The sequence below is a fragment of the Anarrhichthys ocellatus genome, unplaced genomic scaffold (genome assembly GCF_004355925.1).
Source record: "Anarrhichthys ocellatus isolate YVR2014 unplaced genomic scaffold, GSC_Weel_1.0 scaffold59, whole genome shotgun sequence".
Classification (NCBI taxonomy): domain Eukaryota; kingdom Metazoa; phylum Chordata; class Actinopteri; order Perciformes; family Anarhichadidae; genus Anarrhichthys; species Anarrhichthys ocellatus.
Genome location: NW_022280089.1, coordinates 909,540 through 931,251, shown reverse-complemented (window position 1 = coordinate 931,251; position 21,712 = coordinate 909,540). Strand labels below are relative to the sequence as shown.

Genomic DNA, 21,712 nt, shown 5'->3' with positions numbered 1-21,712 from the left:
GACACTCATCCACATCATTTTGGGATACCGGGTTTCCCACAGAAAAATGCTCAAAAAACACAACTTATGCTTGTGTTGTTCTTTTTCTGCATAAAAAAACAAATAAATGGACATTGCAGCCATGCAATTAGAATAGAAGGAAATGTTACCAAATATATTTGATCAGATATTGCTTGAGATTCTGTTGTGAAGAAATTGAGGATTCACTTTAAATTCGACAAAATAGTCATGTTATTTTCAACACTTTTGGTGTTCTGGATTCCTCATCTAAAGCGTTATTGTCCTATTTCAGTCACTGTGGGTGTATGTGTTCATGCCAGCTATATCTTGTAGTAAGGTACATGTACCACAAGATGGCAGTAGCTACATTTGAAGCACCATGTGAGAACCTACAAGTCACTTCATTTTCCTCCACACCTTCCTGCTCCTGTTTTACAAAAAGCCTTTTTAGAAAGTGAAAGGTTTCTATCCACTGTAACAGGGCTTTTACTTTGAAAAAGATACAGGAAGTGCTGAGCTTGTATGAACAGCATAATGCTGTAACAGAATGTACTTAATTAGATATAAAGGCCTGTCTGTAATATAACCCGCTCCACATTAAGCTAATACAGTCTGCAGTTAAAGATTGGTCCTGGTCACTGTTTGAGAATTCACAGTGATATAGTGATGTCTTTCAGTGATGCTTATAACCAACGAATAGCCTAACGGCACTTATGCAATCATGTTAGTTTAGGCTGCATATTTGATCAGAATCCCCTTTGTTGGCCAAGTATGTATGCACGTATAAGGAATTTGACTGTGTTGTTTTTTTTGCATCTCTCTAAATGTACTTACACAGAGATAGAATAAACAGCTTGGGACAACGACAACAAAGCCAAACTGTGAAAGTGGAAAAATAGGTGTATATATTCATATTATTATACGAATATATCAAAAGTGGCAATGACCAACAAAGAAATAAAACGTCTATGTACAAGTCAAGTGTTCTGCAAGTAGTAAACAATACAAATAGTGCAAAGAAATAAACACTCAATGGGTACACATTGAGTGGATGATTATGTACATACTTCAAGATACTATATACTGTATGTACAGTGTACAGGATTTATATTGACAGTGATAGATGTGTTCATATTTAAAAGATATATATTTTAGTGAGTGACTGATCAACATCCTTTATTCCTCTAGCACTGGTTCACAGAACTCCCTCCTGTGTTGACCTTCGAACTGTCAAGATTTGAGTTTAACCAAACCCTGGGCCGACCGGAGAAGATCCACAACAAGCTGGAGTTCTCCTCTATGCTCTACATGGACAGGTAATAATAACATTAGCGCTGGCGTTGATTGTAGAATCTGAAGCATTTGTCTCTTCTGTGACTGAGACTGAAGCCTCTGCTGTGGTCTTTGTGTCGTTAGGTACATGGACAGGAACAGGGAAATAACCAGGATCAAGAGGGAGGAGATCAGGAGGCTGAAAGAGCATCTGACGCTGCTTCAACAACGACTGGAGAGGTACTACTAGTTTACCAATAACCCATTATTTAGCCACGGTCAACAAAGCTCTCCAGATAGCTGTGGAGACATCTGCCTCTATGGCCTCTATTCTTATTTCTCTCTCTCTCTCCCTCTGCGTTCCTAACGCTCCCTCTTTCTCTCCTTTTCTTTCAGGTATCTGAGTTACGGCTCCGGCCCCAAGAGGTTCCCTCTGGCAGATGTCCTCCAGTACGCCATGGAGTTTGCCTCCAGTAAGCCGGTGTGCACCTCCCCAGTTGAAGACATTGACTCGTCAGCGCCCCCTGGTGGTACAACAGGACAACAGCTGTCCCCACAGAGGCAAGTTTCATAACAAGATAGCATGCCCTTCCTGTTTTTATCAGATTCAGCAAACCCTCTCAACTGCACAAACTTGTCATGAATTGTTTGTTGAATTGATGAATCCTGCCAGTTCATCAGTAGGTGCAGGTTTGTGTCGACAAGATCATTTTTTACAAAGGGTTTATCCTTCTTTTTTTCATGATTTTGGTAACTTATTTCAACCTGAAATTATAGATTTATTTGGGTCTTTTGTGAATTGTAAACTCATTTGAAGTTGATATGGTGAAACAGTATTTATGCATACAGTAGTTACAGAGCAACATTCATTTGGGTTCATGTTTCTGACCACCGGATGAACGTACAGTGGGTACGGAAAGTATTCAGACCCCTTTAAATTGTTCACTCTTCGTTTCATTGCAGCCATTTGCTAAAATCAAAAAAGTTCATTTTATTTCTCATTAATGTACACTCGGCACCCCATCTTGACAGAAAAAAACAGAAATGTAGAAATTTTTGCAAATTTATTAAAAAAGAAAAACTGAAATATCACATGGTCATACGTATTCAGACCCTTTGCTGTGACACTCATATTTAACTCGCATGCTGTCCATTTCTTCTGATCCTCCTTGAGATGGTTCTACTCCTTCATTGGAGTCCAGCTGTGTTTAATTAAACTGATTGGACTTGATTAGGAAAGGCACACACCTGTCTATATAAGACCTTACAGCTCACAGTGCATGTCAGAGCAAATGAGAATCATGAGGTCGAAGGAACTGCCCAAGGAGCTCAGAGACAGAATTGTGGCAAGGCACAGATCTGGCCAAGGTTACAAAAGAATTTCTGCAACACTCAAGGTTCCTAAGAGCACAGTGGCCTCCATAATCCTTAAATGGAAGAAGTTTGGGACGACCAGAACTCTTCCTAGACCTGGCCGTCCAGCCAAACTGAGCAATCGTGGAAGAAGAGCCTTGGTGAGAGAGGTAAAGAAGAACCCAAAGATCACTGTGGCTGAGCTCCAGAGATGCAGTAGGGAGATGGGAGAAAGTTCCACAAAGTCAACTATCACTGCAGCCCTCCACCAGTCGGGGCTTTATGGCGGAGTGGCCCAACGGAAGCCTCTCCTCAGTGCAAGACATATGAAAGCCCGCATAGAGTTTGCCAAAAAACACATGAAGGACTCCCAGACTATGAGAAATAAGATTCTCTGGTCTGATGAGACCAAGATTGAACTTTTTGGCGTTAATTCTAAGCGGTATGTGTGGAGAAAACCAGGCACTGCTCATCACCTGACCAATACAATCCCAACAGTGAAACATGGTGGTTGCAGCATCATGCTATGGGGGTGTTTTTCAGCTGCAGGGACAGGACGACTGGTTGCAATTGAAGGAAAGATGAATGCGGCCAAGTACAGAGATATCCTGGAAGAAAACCTCTTCCAGAGTGCTCTGGACCTCAGACTGGGCCGAAGGTTCACCTTCCAACAAGACAATGACCCTAAGCACACAGCTAAAATAACAAAGGAGTGGCTTCGGAACAACTCTGTGACCATTCTTGACTGGCCCAGCCAGAGCCCTGACCTAAACCCAATTGAGCATCTCTGGAGAGACCTGAAAATGGCTGTCCACCAACGTTCACCATCCAACCTGACGGAACTGGAGAGGATCTGCAAGGAAGAATGGCAGAGGATCCCCAAATCCAGGTGTGAAAAACTTGTTGCATCATTCCCTAAAATAAAATAGAAATGCTTCAGATGACTACGCTGGCTGTACTAGCTCAAAAGGGTGCTTCTACTCAATACTGAGCAAAGGGTCTGAATACTATGACCATGTGATATTTCAGTTTTTCTTTTTTAATAAATTTGCAAAAATTTCTACATTTCTGTTTTTTTCTGTTAAGATGGGGTGCTGAGTGTACATTAATGAGAAATAAAATGAACTTTTTTGATTTTAGCAAATGGCTGCAATGAAACAGAGTGAAAAATTTAAAGGGGTCTGAATACTTTCCGTACCCACTGTATATCTGTTTTTATTTCTACCCTCTCTGGCTCTTAAGCTGCTAAATGCTACACTCTGTTCACCGACTGGCCTCTAACTGTGTCTGTCTGCTGTTTGATGCCGAGCAGGAAGTCGACATCGCTTTTTAAAAACTCTTTTGCGGAACAGAGCTGCCTTCTGTGGCTAAAAACAACACAGACCGGTGAGAGTGAACCAAAACAATAAACTTACCGGCAACAGTGAGCTGAAACTCACTATGAAGCTCTGTAAAGCACATGAGCTGCAGATTCAGATAACAATCCTCTGTAGATTTATCACTGCACATGGATTGTATTCTTCTAAATTACTCGTACATGCCATTAAGAACCACTCTTTTCATCAGTGTTGTTTTTTCCAGTGTTGTTAGCATGTTAGCGGTGTTCCTCTAGTGATGGCGGTATTGGTAGGTTGGTCAGTCAACCAATCTCTTTGGTTCAGACTCAGACTCTGACTCATTGATTATAAGATGGTGCCCATGAAAGTTTGTACAGACATTAATGACCTTCTCTTGCTGATCCCCTGACTTTTCAGTGAAATTTAAATTTATCCAATACTTTGGTTTATGACCACATACCAGTACAACTGATGACATTCCCATCAGCCTCAGCTGTGACTTGCTAATTAGCAAATGTTGACATGCTAACGCGGTACACAAAGAGCTCCACCTGTTCATAGGAGTGCATGAGTATGTTCACTGGGGTCAAGTGTTTGTGCCAGTTGGGCCAAGCGTTGACGTTTGATTTTTAGCTAACCTCACTGGCACTACTTAAGATTGTTTCTGCTTTCACCCACTAGCCTGAATAGGATTGTTGTAGCATTATGTTAAGCTGCAAAAAAACCTGGTATTGTAAAATTGGACCAGATCCTTTTTATGTATGTTTTACTTGATATCCTGTGTGTCTCTCGCCCCTGCAGCACAGCTGAGCAGGACCCCTTGCCTCCCGTAGAGAGCTCAGGCTCTGCATCAGGTCCCATCACAGCTAACACTGCAGCCCAGCAGCAGAGAGTACCCATCCATAAGCCCTTTACCCAGTCCCGGCTACCCCCCGACCTCCCCATGCACCCTGCCCCGCGCCACATCACCGATGAAGAGCTGAAGGTGCTCGAGGGCTGCCTGCAACGCTGGAGGAGTGAAGTGGAACACGACACCCGTGGTAGGTCTACGGTACCTGCCTCCTATTCACAACCCTTTGTGCTAGGGTCCTGAAGCATGAATGACCTGTAGCTCTGTAATGATGCAATCTATTACCAATAGATTGCATATGATTTTCTTCCCACCAGATCTGCAGGGCAGTATAAACAGAATCCACAGAACCATTGAGCTCATGTACTCTGACAAATCCATGATGCAGGTGAGCAGCTCTTTACTGGAATCAGACATATTTGAAATACAAAAAGCCAAATCAAGTTCTCCGCTTGTTAATCAACATTCCAAATCTCCTTTGCTCCAGGTTCCATACCGGCTTCATGCAGTGCTCGTCCATGAAGGCCAGGCCAATGCAGGCCACTACTGGGCTTACATCTACGACCCACATCAGCTCTGCTGGATGAAGTACAACGACATCTCTGTCACCAAGTCGTCCTGGGAGGAGCTGGTCCGGGACTCGTTCGGAGGCTACCGCAACGCCAGTGCCTACTGTCTCATGTACATCAACGACAAGAAGCCCTTCCTCATAGAAGGTAAACATGGACAAGGGATGCTTTTACTGACTGATAGCCGAACCTCGTTAACCGACAAAATTCCTGCTTACATACAGGGGGGCTGCGGTTGAAGTGCCTAACAGGGAGCTGCAATGATAATCGATGCACAAAGAGGTTGAATCCACCATTTATAGCCAGTCGCAGTGTATGCACCAAACGGGCACGATGCTGCGTGCATTGTCATGGACACACAGCGGCAGTTAGTAAAGCTGCGAGGTTGTCAGCTGTGTTTCTGCCCGGTATATACTCAGTCAGGGTTTCTCTCAGTGAAAAAGTATATATTTTCTTTACTGTTTAGCTGTTAGCATTTATCGTTCCAAATTCATATTGTTGGTTAATGATAAAACGATGATTTATTAACATCCCTAGCATGGACCAAGGCTTAGCCAGTGGTAGGGTTTATATGTGTCTCTGATCAGTTATCTTTCTCAAAAACACGGCCAAAAGATAACATCTGCTCCTAGTTTGTCTCGTGAAGGACTGATTCAGCCATGGGAGACATGTTTACTGTGAAGCTGGCTCCACTGAGACTTTGTATTGCCATCTCTCCTGCAGACGGTTTGTAGTGGTTTGTCCAGCTCAGACCTGCTGCTGTTGAGAGTGAAAATGAGAAATCACGTTCTTGTCAAAAGCTTCAGTTTGAGTCTGAGCACCAATGTTTTTTTGTTTCCTGGTGTTCTAAGTGAAATATATAGTTATTTCTGTTGGAAAATTTATATATAAATAACATTGCAGCAAGTAACGGTCATGTTTTTGAGCAGACCAGATCACAATCATTGTCTCTCTCTCGGGGTTGTCTCTGCAGAGGAGTTTGATAAAGAAACGGGACAGATACTCAGCGGCATGGACAAACTACCTCCAGACCTGAAGCAGTATGCGAGGAAGGACAACGAGCTGTTCGACAAGGAGGTCGAGGAGTGGGACGTCCTGCAAGTCCGCAAGGCCCAGCAGGAGAAGCTGGCCCTGGCCGCAGCAGCAGCAGCAGCAGCAGCCGCCGCCTCAGCAGCATCCAGCATCTCCACCTCTTCCTCTTCCCCTCAGCCAATGAGTATTGAGTCCAGCCCTCCAGACAACACAGGTCAGGGTCCTGACACATAGACTACAGAGTACAATGATTAAGTGAGGATGAATACAGAAAAACTCTTGTTCCCTAAATAGTTTTAAAATGTTATGGAAATGACCTTGAAATATCGGCTTGCAGCCTTACAACTCCCTGTGTGTGTGTGTGTGTGTGTGTGTGTATTCTTGTATACAATATACACAGTATATCACAGGGAAGGTCTTGGCTTAAATAGCCGGCTGTAAGAAAGTGCTCTTTGACGTTTATGATGCAGCCCACGGCACTTAAATGTATTTCTATTGAATGATGGTGGACACATGGTATGATGATTGGGTGCATTAGGCAGTGAAAGGTTTTTGTTCTTGGATTGTAATTCAAGCAAGCGTGTTGGAACCCAATTGATACTTTTAACGTGGACCTCAACTACATTTGACTCTAGGCACCTGTCCAAAATACGAGCTTCCCACATGTAATCCTGTAAACGCGATGGATCATTTCCAGATGAATGTAGACCTCGTGCACTTCCTGAGAAAAGAAAACTTCAGTAAAGAACTGTGCATTTTTTTGTTTCTCTCATGGTGCCATCTGCCCTCCCACAGTACCCCAGCAGGAGCCCGAGTACATGGAGCAGCCATCACCCACGAATGACTCCAAACACCTGCAGGAGGACACGGAGAGGGCCATCTCCAGGGCTGCTGCTGAGCATGAGGAGAGGAGCCCCGAGGCGCTGTTAAACGCTGTATGTAAAACACACAGAACACACTACGTCTGTCTTTCTGACATGTCAGTTTGTTAACACCAATCAACAAACTGAAGTGTATCCACCTGTGTTTTTATGTCATTTGGAGAAATTTGAAAAAGGTTTCTATTTCATTAATTAAATGTGATGTCACATTTGGCTCCTAAAATGTAACATCCAAGTGTCAATACAAGAGCGTTTTAAAGCTGCTGTAATCAATAGTTTTATTAGAGATGCAGCCGATTGAAACCGTCCACGACCTCGTCTCGTATTTCATTTTTGTGCAGCATGATAGTCAACACTGACAGTAAAGTTACAGCCACACACACACACACACAATGTTGTCGGTGTGACAGACATGAAGACGTAATACTTTTCAATTTGTCACAACTGCAAGTCCAAAATAAGCTGTGGAGGAGCAACATTAAACACACTTTGAACAACTAACCTAATCAGACACTTGTATTGTGATTCATTCCCATCATGCAGCTCAGAGTAATCGGCTGAAGTTGTTGGAGGTTGCATTGACTTGCATTGTGATGCGTTCGAGCTTGACTCTACTCGGTAAAACTGAAAATTGGGCAAATAAATGATAACATTATCATGATGTGTTCAAATCTATTCTTGTAAAACGGAGTTTTTGGTGAGAAACTTGAATGAATCCAGTTGTTTGCAGCAGATGTTTTCACAGCAATATATAAAAGATAGAAGAAAGGGAATTATGAGCTGTTTAACTTCCTAACACCAGCTCTAAGACATCATTAATACGCATATATTTAAATAAGAATACAATCATTTATTTCCTAATCATTTGAACTATGTGTTATGAAAATGACCTCTACAGACTCTCAGCTCTGTACGGCTTCATAGAGACGTTTAGCTTCTTGTTTTGGTTTTCTGACCTGCGTCACTGTTTTTGTTCACTGCTCTCATAGTGTTGCCGAGGGCAGCTGTTTAATTTTCTGCAAAAAAGCTCTCAAAGCCCACCGTTTACTACCTGCTCAGCAGCCGGACAAAGTTAGCGACTAGCTGGTGAACATAGTGGAGCCTTCAGTGGAGCCATATTCTCCTCCTGGAGCTGGTGGAGGCCGAACCACAGCTAAAAACAGAGAGAATAGTGTGCGTACATTCACCAGCTCGTCAGAAACGACTCCAAATGAATGATGTGTAAACTGCTTGCTAACAAGTTGAGAGGTTACAGTATGTCAGTATTGTGTTGTGTTCAGCTCGTTTCGTTAATGCAGGTTAAAATCATTTTTCAAAAACAGAACAGTTTCTTTGCTGAGCCGCTGTGAGGGAAAGTAGCATAAAGATGAAACTTCTTACTACAAATACTAAAAAACATTTTTATCTTCAGCTGAACTCTAGAAGGCATTTTGGCACAGAAGGAGAGCTGTGTAGTTTCAACAGTTGTGTCCAGTGAGTCTGATCGTGGATTTAAAGGGAATTGATCTGTCAAGCCCACTTCATTTGATGAGCTCCACTTCTCTAATAATCTGTTTTTCCTCCTCTACGTGCAATGTTCCCTGCCTCTCCATCAGTCCTCTGTCCTTCTTGTTTCATCTGTCCATTCTCTCTACAGTCTCCCCCCTCTCCCTCCTCCCCTCAGCCTGAAGTCCAGGTGTGCACCCCCTCCGCCCCCCCTCCTCCTGACCTGGTCACGGAGGTCGAGTCCCCTGGCCAGCGCACGGTCGAGGTGGCCATTCCCAACGTGGGGACCTTTCTCATTGAGTCAGAAGAGGGGGGGTACGATGATGAGGTAGCCCTCGCCCAGACACACCCTCCTCTCCCGTTTTTGTGCTGACTGTGCTTGTTTGACATATGGTGTGAGGGCATCGTTGCCTGCTCACACGGCTCTGCAGAAGGTTTTTCACACCTGAGACAATCTGACCCAGGATCGGCATGAGGAGGAAAATGCTGCGCAATGAGACGGACCTCTTTTGTTGGCCTTCCTGCGTTACTCTGGTGTGAAAAGTCTCTCCTTGAGCGAGTCTGCATCTTGGCACAGAGGCGGGTTGACCTTTTAGCAGAACACTACGGTCTGCTTCGTCACACAGGTCACTCTGAAGTGAGATCAGAGCACAGGCCCATATTGGGATTTGAAAAAGCTGTTGTATGTTGAAACCTACCTTTCTCCAGTGTATAAAACCAAATGCTCACATGGAGGATGTTTGTTATAGTTTGCACATACTTCATGAAGTTATGATATGCTTTCTTTTTTTGGGGGGTCAGCATGATATCAGCAGTAGATTTAGGTCAGTGCGTTCTGAGTGAGTTGCTGCTGCTCAGTATTCCTGACTCCTGCACTGTTCACTATCTGCCTCACCATGGCTGTCAACCAATATTCTAAATTTAAATATATATATACATACATACACACACACACACACAACAACCGTAATGTTGTCAGAGAACTCAACCACAGAGAGAGATGTACCGTGTCCTAACGGCAAGCACTGTTACGTCGTGTAAAAAAACACCTTTCATATGTCAATCCAGATCAGACAGGAGACATAATCACCGAAAAGATTAGGTCAGTTGTACTTGTTAGTACTTTGTTCTTTTTAAACAGAAATCACTTGATTGATATTGCGATATTTACTGGAAATAACACACAATGTAGCCAACAGCAAGTAGGAAGCTCTCGGGCGATCTCCCTCCAGCCAGCTGCCTCCTTATTAAGGTTTTTGGAGTGAAATGAGGAGGTATCGTTTAGATAACTCCTCATTTCAACTTCTCCAATCAGCCGTTCCTTGTCACACTTTGGAGGCGCGCGGCAGGAATGAATAGAAACGGGGCATCTGATAAAAGGTCAGAGATACGTGGTGCTGCGTCGCTCGGGGCCAGTTAGGACACGGTGTCATGGACGTGGCAAGAATGCCCTGTGCCACACACAGCTGCCACACGGCGTCCTAATGAGGATCCCGCATCGTGCCGTTGAACCGAATGCTGTGTGTCTCACAACTGCGTGGCTCTAACCAATGCATGGACTTGCTGAGTGATGACCGGCATGCAGCACGCTCTATTGTAGTTGCCTCCAGGCACATAACACAGTGGATGACCTTGCTCGGTTTGGTCACGAGGGCCTGTTGTTTTGTTTGACATGGTTCCTGCTTCCCTGGGCAGGCGATGATGACCCCCAACATGCAGGGTGTAATTATGGCCATTGGCAAATCCAGCAGCGTGTATGAAAAGAACGGGCCTGAGACCGCCTTTTTTAAGGTACACACTCCTACCTCTCCTCATCCCACCTTCTCTGTAATGTGTCCTCTCATGTGTACTTTCTGCAGTGCAGTGTACAGGATTTAAAAAGTTACGGTAACGGAGAAACTCTGAGTAACTGAGGGAAAGGTATCTGTATTCAGACAGGTGCTCAGCTCGAAGCCGCTCAACTGTTTGGGCAGCACATTAGATTATTGAAAGCTGCCACATCCAGTCTGCACCCCCGATGTTGCCAAAATCATTTTGTTTTGAACTTTCTAGTAAAGTGTTCAGACCCTTTTTAAATGGGCTACCGTTTAACTTGCCTCTCAAATAGAACGTGACGGTTCCACATGCCACTTCTCAGTAGGGACGTTGTAGAGTGAAACAAAACAGAGATCAATTCCTAATGGGGGAAAAGTCAGATGCAAATCAGCATCCCTAAATTGGCTCCATCTCAATAATATACTTGTTAAATTGCATATGCAACAGTTTTTTGCAACAGAGAGAGAAGTGCTGAAAAGAGAGCGAGTGAATGTGTTTGATATTCAAGCACAAGTCCCACAGAGACACATCAGCCTGCTGCAGACTCTGAACACCCACTGAACCTGTGACTTCTCCACAACGCAGAGGGAAGATGGCGTGCTTATGATTGCGCACGGCGTTTGTTGTCAACACGTCATTATTGGCAGCGGCTTAGTCCAACATTTACAGAATCCATTAGACTGTTGCAGTCCCACCACTTTAATTTGATCTCTTGAATTATTTTGCAGAAATGTGAGCACACATTTGAAAGTGCATCATGACTCCAGAAATCAACTCAAAGTTATGAAAACAATCACGTTAGAATTTCCTTATAATTGCATGTTCTCGACCCAAGAGGACCAGAATCAGTAGTCGTATCCATGTCCATACCATCTCAACCGCAGTGGGCTTTTAACCATGACTTGTCACCTCTTTGTCCCTCTGCTCAGGCCATAAAGCTGGAGTATGCTCGTCTGCTGAGGTTTGCTCAAGAGGACACACCTCCTGAGAACGACTACCGACTACAGCACGTCATCGTCTACTTCATCCAAAACCAGGCGCCCAAGAAGATTCTGGAGAGGACTCTGCTCACTCAGTTTGCTGACCGGAACCTGGCCTTCGATGAGAGGTAGGTTAGGCCACTGGTTCCCAACCCGGGGGTCACAGGGGTGGAAGACAACTTTTCAAACAAAATATAGCTGGCCTTTATCTCAGCATTTCAGACATTTCTGTGAAGACAATTAAATGGAATTGTCATTTTTATAGTTTGGATTATTCTTATTATGTACACTTTAAAAGACTTCACAGGATGAAAGAAGGAAGACCTGAACACAAGTTTTATTCACAGCCTTCTCTCTCTGCTGAACCGCCTAGTTTAAAACAACCAAAGAGCTAATAAAACAATGGCCAAGCGTGAGGGAGAGGAAAACAATGAAGAAGGCCATTATGTATGTACGATTGTTAAAAAAACAGAGGATTGTATTAAAAGTTCATAAAGGACTTGAACTGGAAATAATCTGCTCAAAATGCATCCAAATTGCTCTTATGACACAAACCTCCTGCAGTTATCACGTTATATCCAATCACAAACTATCCATAAAATATGTCAGGGGCCGCGTCAGTTTAGAGAGTGTCGGTTAGACTGTACACTCTGCCACAACGTTGTGTGTTAATACAAATGTGCTATAAAATGAAGGGCACTTAATGGAATGACTTAAACTTAATGCACTTACTCATAGTGACCAGCAGAGGGCAGCAGAGACCTTTCCTCTGACAAACCGGTTCACTGTCTCCCTGGTCAGCACTTCACTGCTGCAAGTCCGTTCAAGCACTGATCTTAGGAGACGCATGACTTTTTAATGACTTTTTTTATATACTGCTGGAAAATATCAAGATTCCCTCCCTATGAACATTGTGCTGTTCATGTCATTAGGGTACGCAGTGCCCCTTACTATCTCTTAAAACTTTCCAGCGACGCTTGATGGCCTCGATCCATATTCATGAGTGAAGAATTGATTTCTCCCTTCTCTGCTATTTTGAGCGAGATAATTAGATATACGTGTGCATGTGGCCTCAATAGGAGCCTCCGGAGGAGTGTTTCACTTCTCCTCTCAGCACTAAAGAGTGATTTGTGAGGCCATGTTGAGGCCTAGGGCCAGGGTGGACTGTTTCATCTCCTGGAGTAGCTCACAATGACTCATCGCTAACGCCGGCTCCTCTTCCTGTCTCCCCACAGATGTAAGAGCATTATGAATGTGGCACGTGCCAAACTGGACCTAATCAAACCCGAGGAGGTCAACATGGATGAATACGAGGTCAGCAGCGGTGTCTTTACTCGTCTAAAATAGTAGATTTGAGTCTTTTTATACAGCGTTTAATGCAGTGTTATACATTCTCTTTGCTGTGACATTAAAATGCCAGTATTTGCAGGTCGATGTGCATTTGAGTGAGCCTTTCGACGCTGACCTCTGTTTATCTTCATCAGATGTGGCATCAGGCTTACCGGAATTTCCGCGAGACAACAATCTTCATGATGACTGGCCTGGAGCTCTTTCAGAAGACAAAGTATGGTGACACCTTAGCTCTGCTCCTCCTAATATCCAGCAGTGGAAACATTGAACTATTTTATTAGAGCTTTAACTCGTGAGTTTAATGTTGCGCGTGACATTTGTCTTCAGTTACTTCCCCGTGTGTCATGGCCAGTGAATGTTGAAATGTCACCTGCAGAGGGCGGCAACTCTGTCTGTGCAACTCCCTCACTTTGCAGTTGTGCAGTGAGTTCATCGGGTTTATTTCCTCTGTGAGACGGTTCCCTTTCATAAGTCCTCGGTGCAGCTTTCATACTGTTTAATCTGAGTGTAACATCTGTTTATCTTCTCTTCCCCCAGTTACATGGAGGCTCTGATGTATCTGATTTACTCATACCAGTACAACAAGGAGCTTTTGTCTAAAGGGCAGTACAGAGGGCACGACGAGGAGCTGCTTGGTCATTACCGTCGAGAGTGTTTGCTGGTGAGGCACTGTGTGCATGTGTGGATTCTCTATTGAAATGAGTGGATAACAGAGGGTGTTACCTTTGTGTCCAGCAGCTCTGTCCCTGGGATCCCCGTCTCCTCCGTATCGGACGTCCCACTTTGTCCCCGCTAAAGTGACTCAGCAAAACTAACACGGACAGACATTGCTCCTTCAGTACCGAGCTGTGGCACGATAATCAAATTTGCTCTCGCTGAGACATTGCTTTGGCTTGCTCGCAGGCCACAAAAGATTCGACTGAGGGTTTTTTTTCATCCGATGCTGCCAGATGAAAATCCTTTCAGCGTTTTGCGATTTTGTGAGGCCCCTTTTCATTTCAGCCCCTCCAAAGCTCCAGGCTGTGCACTGTGTGTTATTGGTTAGGGCTGAGGGTATATTGGTCAGATCGGCCTCGCACTAGTCCTCGCGGTGCACTCAGTAACCTTACACCAGCATTGTGCTCATAATGTAATCATTGGAGTGGGAATAGGAAGCAGGAGGGCCAGCGAGTGTAAACACATTAGCATGAGACACAAGCGTGTCCTCGGCTCACCTCAAACCTCAGCCCCGCATGGCCCGATCGGTCATCTCAGATCTCTGGCCAGAACCTCTGGCTCCGTCTGCTCAGCTGTTTACCTCCAGCTCTTGTTTTAATTGAAAACACTGCTAACATTGACACAGTTAATGTACTTGGGTGTTTTCTTCCAGCCCCACAGTCCCTGGTTCCAAACTGGCTCGCATTTAAAAAAAAAATACAAAAAAGCTTGTTTCCTCAGAGAGGAGGTCAGGGAGTTTGTCTGTGACAGCAAGGGGGTTTGGACAAGAACCGCAAGAAAAGCTTGAATCCACATGAACCTCAGGACCCTCTTCAGTTCCAGTGGCAGGAGATTATTCTGTGATATTAACGGTGCTGTGAGGTTACTATGGGTGGAAAACGTCTCTAGAAAGAATAAAGCAAGAACAGGGAAATAAATGACGCAGTAAAAATGTCAGTCAGCAAAGTTCTTTCATATCTTAATAATCTTCGTATTCTTCAGAGTCCAGAGCAGAGGTTTTCACCCTGTAAAGGTGGAGCTGTAGTTGTGAAACATGAAAGTATATCAAAGGCTCCCTCTTTGGCCGTTGACTCCAGGGAAGGGAAGACGAGTTCGGCAGTAACGTTACGTTACCACAGTAAAAAGGGAACTGCCCCAGAAGCCCCGCCCCCTTTGTTGCACTGTGTGCGTTGGGCATGTTTAGTCAACGTTTTTAGAACTGAATGTGTCTCGTCCTTTGGTCCCCAGCAACACACACACACACACACACACACACACACAGTCATACATAAAGACAGACATTCCTTGCTTTCTAGTAATATGAATGAATGTATTAGACAACTGTCTTAGTAACTCCTATAATCTCCTGCATTAAAGATTCTTCATGGTCTCCCCCCGCAGAAATTAAACGAGCAAGCGGCTGCCATGTTTGAGTCAGGAGAAGAGCCAGAGGTGACCACGGGCCTGGGCATCATGAATGAGCTGGTGGTGCTCTGCATCCCACTGCTGCTGATCCACGAGACTGAGCGAGACCTGCTGGCAGTGGAGGACATGAGGAACCGCTGGTGCTCCTACCTGGGCCAGGAGATGGAACGTGAGTCCCTGAGAGAGAGACAGACACGGCCTATTCGATATTTCTGGAGAGTTGAGGTCCTAGGTTACTAGAACATTCCCAAAGATCATCAGAACCAGGCCACAGCTCGGTTCACACGGTCGACAGGCTTTGAGGTCGGCCAGCGTTTCCACTTGTCCTGGGAAATCTAAATGTTGCTCCCCAGCAATGACCGCTCTGCCAGTGGAAGTCTAAGGTATAAGAGATTTATTACAGATTACTAGACATGTTGGTCTCCTCAATGCAGCACTTGCATTGAGTAAGTGCTTTAGGGCTCACTATAATATAGTTCTGAGGACATTTTAAGCGTTAGTCTAATCAGACCAGTGTTTTACTATAATGTCATCATCATCTGTTTATACATTAGCCTCCGCTTATGTACGACCAGAGAAGAAGTAACAGTTGTTGAAAAATGCTACTAAACAGTTCTATCTGCTAATAGTGTGATAAACTAGATCTGCAACAATTACAACAAACAAAGAAGATTAGACAGTGAACTAATCAGCAAGTATTTTAATAATCGATTAATCATCATTTACTGACTACCAACGATGGGAAATTTACTTCAAATATATGTATTTTTTTTCATATGTGATTTTACTAAATATCTTTTGATTTTGAACCATCTTTTGAAAATATCACTTTAACTCTTTGAACTGATAATAATTTTTCACCATCTGACCTTTTGTAAGAACACAATGAGTCAATTATTTGATGAAATAACCTGCAGACGAATCAATGAGAATAATGATTAGTTGTTGCCATATTAACAAATGTTTCTTAGAAGTGGGATTTAATGTGAAGTGTTGCCAACTGTCAGTATGTCTCCTCATCCGCATATATCTTCAGAAATGGCACAAATACATTTAAAGCCAGACTAGTGCTGAAACAATAAGTCGATAAATGGAAGGCCAAACGTTTGAATTTAAATCATGTAAACTGAAGTTGTTGCCGCCCCACGTACGACCAAAGATGGTCTGTCAGATTGCACAAAGAAATCTCTCCTGGAAAATAATGTCTGTGTAAAGAAATGCGAGTGAAGAGGATTCAGCTCTTATCAGCATGTTCCAGTCTCTCTCACAGTTCCTGGCCTGTGTTCAGGAAAAAGCTGAGTATTATCACCAGCTCCACAATCTGTTTCTGTTGTGGAACAGGCTTTCAAGCTACGCCTGATATCACACGGAAAATATTTACCCTGTGATTTCTGCGTTTAGGAATCTGACTTTCACCACTTTGTGTGTTGCGAGGCCGATCCAGTTAATCATTCCCTTTGCTCCTGTCTGTCGTCCTCCTCCTGCTGCTGCAGCCAGCCTCCAGGAGAAGCTGACCGACTTCCTCCCCAAGTTGCTGGACTGCTCGACGGAGATCAAGAGCTTCCACGACCCTCCCAAGCTGCCCAGCTACTCCACGCTGGAGCTGAGCGAGCGGTTCGGCCGCGTCATGGCCGCTGTGGGCAGGGTGCCCACCGACGGGAGATGAGCTCCGGACGGACACCTCTCCACCATCGTGGGCCCGACCCGGCCGGACATCCATGGAAGTCTCTTAACCCATGCCTTCCTTCTAAATCCAGGGGTCTCTTGCTTTTAGCTGTTACTCCTCTGTTACTCTTTTGCTGCTATAGATTTTACCATTATAAATATTATTTCACTTTTTATTTTGAAGCAGAACAGAACAGAGGAAGGAGGGTGGACTGTTGGGGAGGGAATCGAGAAATGAGAGAGAGATGGAAAAACACAGTGGCAATCCTGCAGTGGTTGAAAGCCAAGCACGCTGCTTCAGCTTTTTTTTTTTTATTTGAAAGAAACCACGTTTGAGGGTTTTTCATAGATTATTATTATTGTTGTTACTGTTTGATTCAAGCTTCCCCGACCGCACTCCTAACCCTTCCTGAAGCCCCCTCCTCTGCTGCTCCGCCTCCACTTTGGTACAGTATTACCACGCTTTGTTTCTTCTTTCTAAGGAAGTGAGAAGGAAGAAGCCTTCAGAATTATCATGCGGCTCAGAGCATCTCAGAAGGGTCTCACGTCTCTGTGGACCGCCGGCAGAATGAGCTGTTTTCAGTGCTGTGGTAGACGGCCACGCACTTCCTGTGGCTTGTTAATACATCAAGAGAATAAAGTTTTATTTATGGCCCTTTTAGGCCAAATAAACAAATGTTTTGCCTGATGTTGACTTTTGTTTTGCTTACCCAACAAGATGGACACTGACATTATTATTATTATTATTATTATTAATGACATATATGTATATATATATACTGTATATTTGAGACATTAAGGTGATGGGAAGCCTAACTTGTGAGCATGGTAAGTATCACACTGACCTGATATCTGTTGTCAAAGACCTGCATGTGACCCTGTGCTCATTCAGCTATTATGCAGCTTATTAGAATCAGACTTTAATAACTTTCATTTCAATGATGCATTTTTGGACTAATTTACTGGAGAAATACAAATTTCTAGGAACTCTGATCGCTACAAACAATCCGTGTGATGAACCAGCATCGTCTCATAAATCAAAATCCTCTTTTGGAATAGTCTTGAATTTGACTCCACCCATAACTCAACGCCGCTAAAGTCATCAATCTGGAGGAATGTATGTTCTCCAGTGTTTTGCACAGATTGGGTTCCCTGCACACGTCGCCCTGTTTAGTCATGAAAGTAGCTGATGTTTAGCTCGTCACACGCTGTACTGAAGATCTGAGCTCTGTTTCAAACCCCGTCTAGCTGTCCCAGGACCTGAAATACTTCAGCACACACTGATCACTTTGGCTCAGGCTGATGACACCGAGTCTGCCGTTGACTTGGGATGAACCTCTAGTGACGATTTCCGCTTGCTTGTGCGTTCCGTCACAGCTTCCTGTGCCAGTGTTGAGCCATCAGTGGAAAGCATGTCTTCCTTCTCTGGCTTCCTTTGTTGAACCGATGTTGCTGCACACAAGCTGTTTCGGAGTTGAGGCCATTTTTTACACAGTCGCCCACATTTTCAGGGACTTAAAAGTAATTAGACAAACTAACATAATTGTGAATATAATCATTATTTTTAATACTTGGAGGAAAATCCTTGACATCCTGAAATATAGCACCCATAGTCACCAAAAACAGTGAGCCTCCTTCAGCTGCTGCCTGTTTGTGGGTCTTTCTGCCTTCAGTGTTATCTTCAGTAAGGGAGAAGCCTGCTCACTTGGGTGTAAAGAGGCAAAATCACGACTTATGGCCCTGACTGTATTGTAAGTAATAGCCTACAGAAATAATATCAGAAAATGCTAAGAAGGGATTCATTGTAATGTATGAAATGAGGTTGTGACGCATCAACTGTAAGCAGCATTTTATTAATAGTGGACCTAGCTTGAACTATTTTATTCGGTAGTTTTTCCAGTGGTTCCCAACATCGGGGTCGGGCCTCTCCAAAGGGTCACTCCTGAGGGGTCGTGGGATGATTAGGAAAGAACAAAGAAATGATATGATTAATAACCTGAAAGGTATCTTGTTAATAGCTAATAGAGTAAAACTGCAAGTCTCCCCTCTGAATTGTAGTGGAGCTTGGGTATAGAAGAGCATATAGTAGCTCAAAGTTGTACTTAAGTACAGCACTTATGTAAATGTACTTATACGTTACTTTTCAACACTTTGTCTTACTTTAACAGCTTTAATCCCAAAGTGTACCACTAAACAAAAATGAGTAAAAGATTGTCACTTACAAAAAGAGTTCAAATGTCTACACACACAATAAGAAATACATAGAAACGCAAAACCAAACGAATACTCGTCAGCAGCAAAGCAGCTCTGTATCTATTTGGTTACTTTAGCATAAAGAAAATAGACTGACCTGAGGTGAGTGGAGGAGTTTTCAACCGTTTCTCATTTCTGCCATTTGGGGAGTTTCCATAATGCACTTTTGGGGTCGTCTTGCCTCTCTTTACACCTCCAGGCCTCACAAGCCTTCCTTTGCTACTACGTCCATCCTTCCTGCTGAACGCACTGAAGCACATTGAACAAACAGAGGAGGGAACTTTCCCCACTGAGACAGCAGCTGGTGGGAAGACTTGTTGAGTGTGACAACAGTCTTCTCTTTCCTGATCCTCCATCGTCTGAGCTCCTATAGACTCCCTGTGACACCTGATACGCTGACTCATCACCATCTGTCTTTGTCATAAGATCTGACAAGTAATTTGATTTGGAGATATATTGTATGTTGTCCTTGTTTTACCCGAGTTCAAAAAATAAAAAATAGCAGGGCATGACTTATCCGAGTGTGTGCATGTGGGCCTTCTGAGAGACCTTTCTAAGTAGACCTGGTTGGGATTGCAAATGTTTATGGGGCATTAATTATCATTATTGGCGGCGGTATCCCCTAATTTTTGCTCATTATTTCTATTGACTTGAAGTGGAGCATGAGGCCAAATACTGTGATGAATATGGAGTAGAGACAGAGGCAGTTTACTACGGGCCATGATGCTGATGGGCAGGCTTAATTAGTGGTTTGAAACCCAGAGGACCCGATACACGACCTGCAGTTTGTTAGAGAAGGGGAGAACAGCTGAGACCAACACACGCACCTCGACCAGGTCACTATAATTATATACTGAACAAAATTTACATTAACGAGTGCATATATATATCATACACATACACTTTGCTGATGCGCCTCTATGCTGTGTATTTCACAGCACAATACGTTATTTTGCACCTCACCTCACAAATATGGTTTAATTATCTGTAGTTGCAAATACATTTGTGTTAAAATGTAAGGTGGATTCATCCTTTATTGTATGCTTACATTCGGGGGCGGAATTTAATGCAGTAGAACATTTCTGGTATTTTTGGCATACTGCAACTATGTATTGGGATATACTGAATATTTCCCAGGCATACTAAATATAATGTTAATGATGGGTAATGGAAAATACAGACAGACTTGATAAACACAATGCATCATGGGTACTGATAACTGTGGTGCCGTCGGCGGACTTCAGTTATCGGCTATCGAAAACGACTCCTTTCAACACGGGTAAATGGATAACTAATCACAGAAGACATTTATTGTTGGATTTATTAGTTTCATAAAGTCTCTACAAAGTATGTGACGAAGCTTCTGGGAGGGACACGTCTCGAACCACCGCCCCCGTTGGAAGTCTACGGCGGTGACGGGGTCGCGGCCATTTTACAGTGAGTGGCAAGTCCGGGGCGTTACATAGATATTCTAAAAGATAGTAATTAGAGTACTTTGGTGTCATATACGAGACCAACACGTATCTCTACCACCGCCTCTTCCTTATTGCTTCTTTTTTTAAATGAATTGGCTAATTATTGTTTGCTAGCATGGCAGCCATTATCGCTGAGTTTCTGGTCTGTAGCTGCTTGTATCTGGTTAAACACTCGTGACCTGCAAATACACCTGACCATGTCCCTGGTAGCCACTGTACGTTTTTATGAAACTTAAATATTTATTGGAACTTAATAATCCCAATTGTGGCCAAACAAATGTTTGAAGTTTAGCAATCAGACATTTACGTGACTAGCAACAGTTCCCTTTGAAAACATGTTCACATTCACAGCTATTCGAGGTCAACAGCACCAGGGGCCTGTGGCCCCCAACCAAAAGGGCCTCTAACAGCTACAGATTTATTATGATGCTTAGATATGGAGAATATGGAATTGTGTTACCATTCTTAATAATTTTATACCCCAACATATCTTACAAAAGGCCCCACAGCACAACTCAACTGTATACTACTTACTGTCTACTCTGTCAGAGGAAATCATTGAAGTACTACATTTACCTGGTAGAGGAATGTTACGCTACAGATTGACATTTGACACATAATATAACAATTCACATATGATGCATTACTCTTCATTAAACTACCCAGCATCATATCAGAATTAAAAGCTCATTCTTAAACAGACATTAAGTACATTTATGTACATTGTGCTGATAATTACTATCTTTAAGTCTTTACTTGAAGTAAACATTTGATAAATAGTTTTACTATTAGGAGTTAATATTCTTACTGTAGAAGCATTTTAAAGGGCTTTAACTTTGAAAATACACAGCTGAATGTCCTGATACTGGTTTGAGTGACACTGAAGTGGTCTGCCGTCATTCTGAAGTGAAATGACTTTGAGGTAAAAGGCTTTTTGCTATTAATTCTGAACTCAATGTATTGGGAACATTGACAGATAGTTACTTTATTAGTCCCGCAAGGGGAATTTATGGTACAGGTAAAGCAATAAAAATAACAGAGTAAAGAATATTAAATATAAAAATGAAAATTCACAATATACACAATAGAAATAACAGTGAAAATATTTAATATAAAATGCACAATATATACAAGGAAATTGAATAATATTAAGATTTATTGCAACATTTTACATTACATTACAGTCATTTAGCAGACGCTTTTATCCAAAGCGACTTACAATTCAGAGTCTATCACATTTCTACACCGTAGGCACAGCTACGGGAGCAATTTTG

The 21,712-nt window shown here is 43.2% G+C and overlaps 1 protein-coding gene across 6 annotated transcripts in view; it reads left to right on the top strand.

The window, feature by feature from the left end:
• Positions 1-17,398, top strand: part of usp25 (ubiquitin specific peptidase 25) — a 30,867-nt gene extending 13,469 nt beyond the window's left edge. For 3 of the 6 annotated variants that reach the window (XM_031871575.1, XM_031871574.1, XM_031871573.1), the window contains exons 11-26: positions 1,189-1,316; positions 1,417-1,512; positions 1,669-1,833; positions 4,764-5,002; positions 5,130-5,200; positions 5,300-5,528; positions 6,355-6,627; positions 7,209-7,348; positions 8,931-9,107; positions 10,475-10,570; positions 11,524-11,702; positions 12,810-12,888; positions 13,059-13,138; positions 13,462-13,585; positions 15,022-15,214; positions 16,539-17,398. In XM_031871575.1, the coding sequence (XP_031727435.1) occupies positions 1,189-1,316; positions 1,417-1,512; positions 1,669-1,833; positions 4,764-5,002; positions 5,130-5,200; positions 5,300-5,528; positions 6,355-6,627; positions 7,209-7,348; positions 8,931-9,107; positions 10,475-10,570; positions 11,524-11,702; positions 12,810-12,888; positions 13,059-13,138; positions 13,462-13,585; positions 15,022-15,214; positions 16,539-16,711 (2,442 nt within the window). In that variant the 3' untranslated portion in view covers positions 16,712-17,398. The remainder of the gene's footprint in view (positions 1-1,188; positions 1,317-1,416; positions 1,513-1,668; positions 1,834-4,763; positions 5,003-5,129; positions 5,201-5,299; positions 5,529-6,354; positions 6,628-7,208; positions 7,349-8,930; positions 9,108-10,474; positions 10,571-11,523; positions 11,703-12,809; positions 12,889-13,058; positions 13,139-13,461; positions 13,586-15,021; positions 15,215-16,538) is intronic. The other 3 variants (XM_031871579.1, XM_031871578.1, XM_031871576.1) reach the window with 2 other exon arrangements.
• The last annotated feature ends 4,314 nt before the right edge of the window (positions 17,399-21,712 follow it).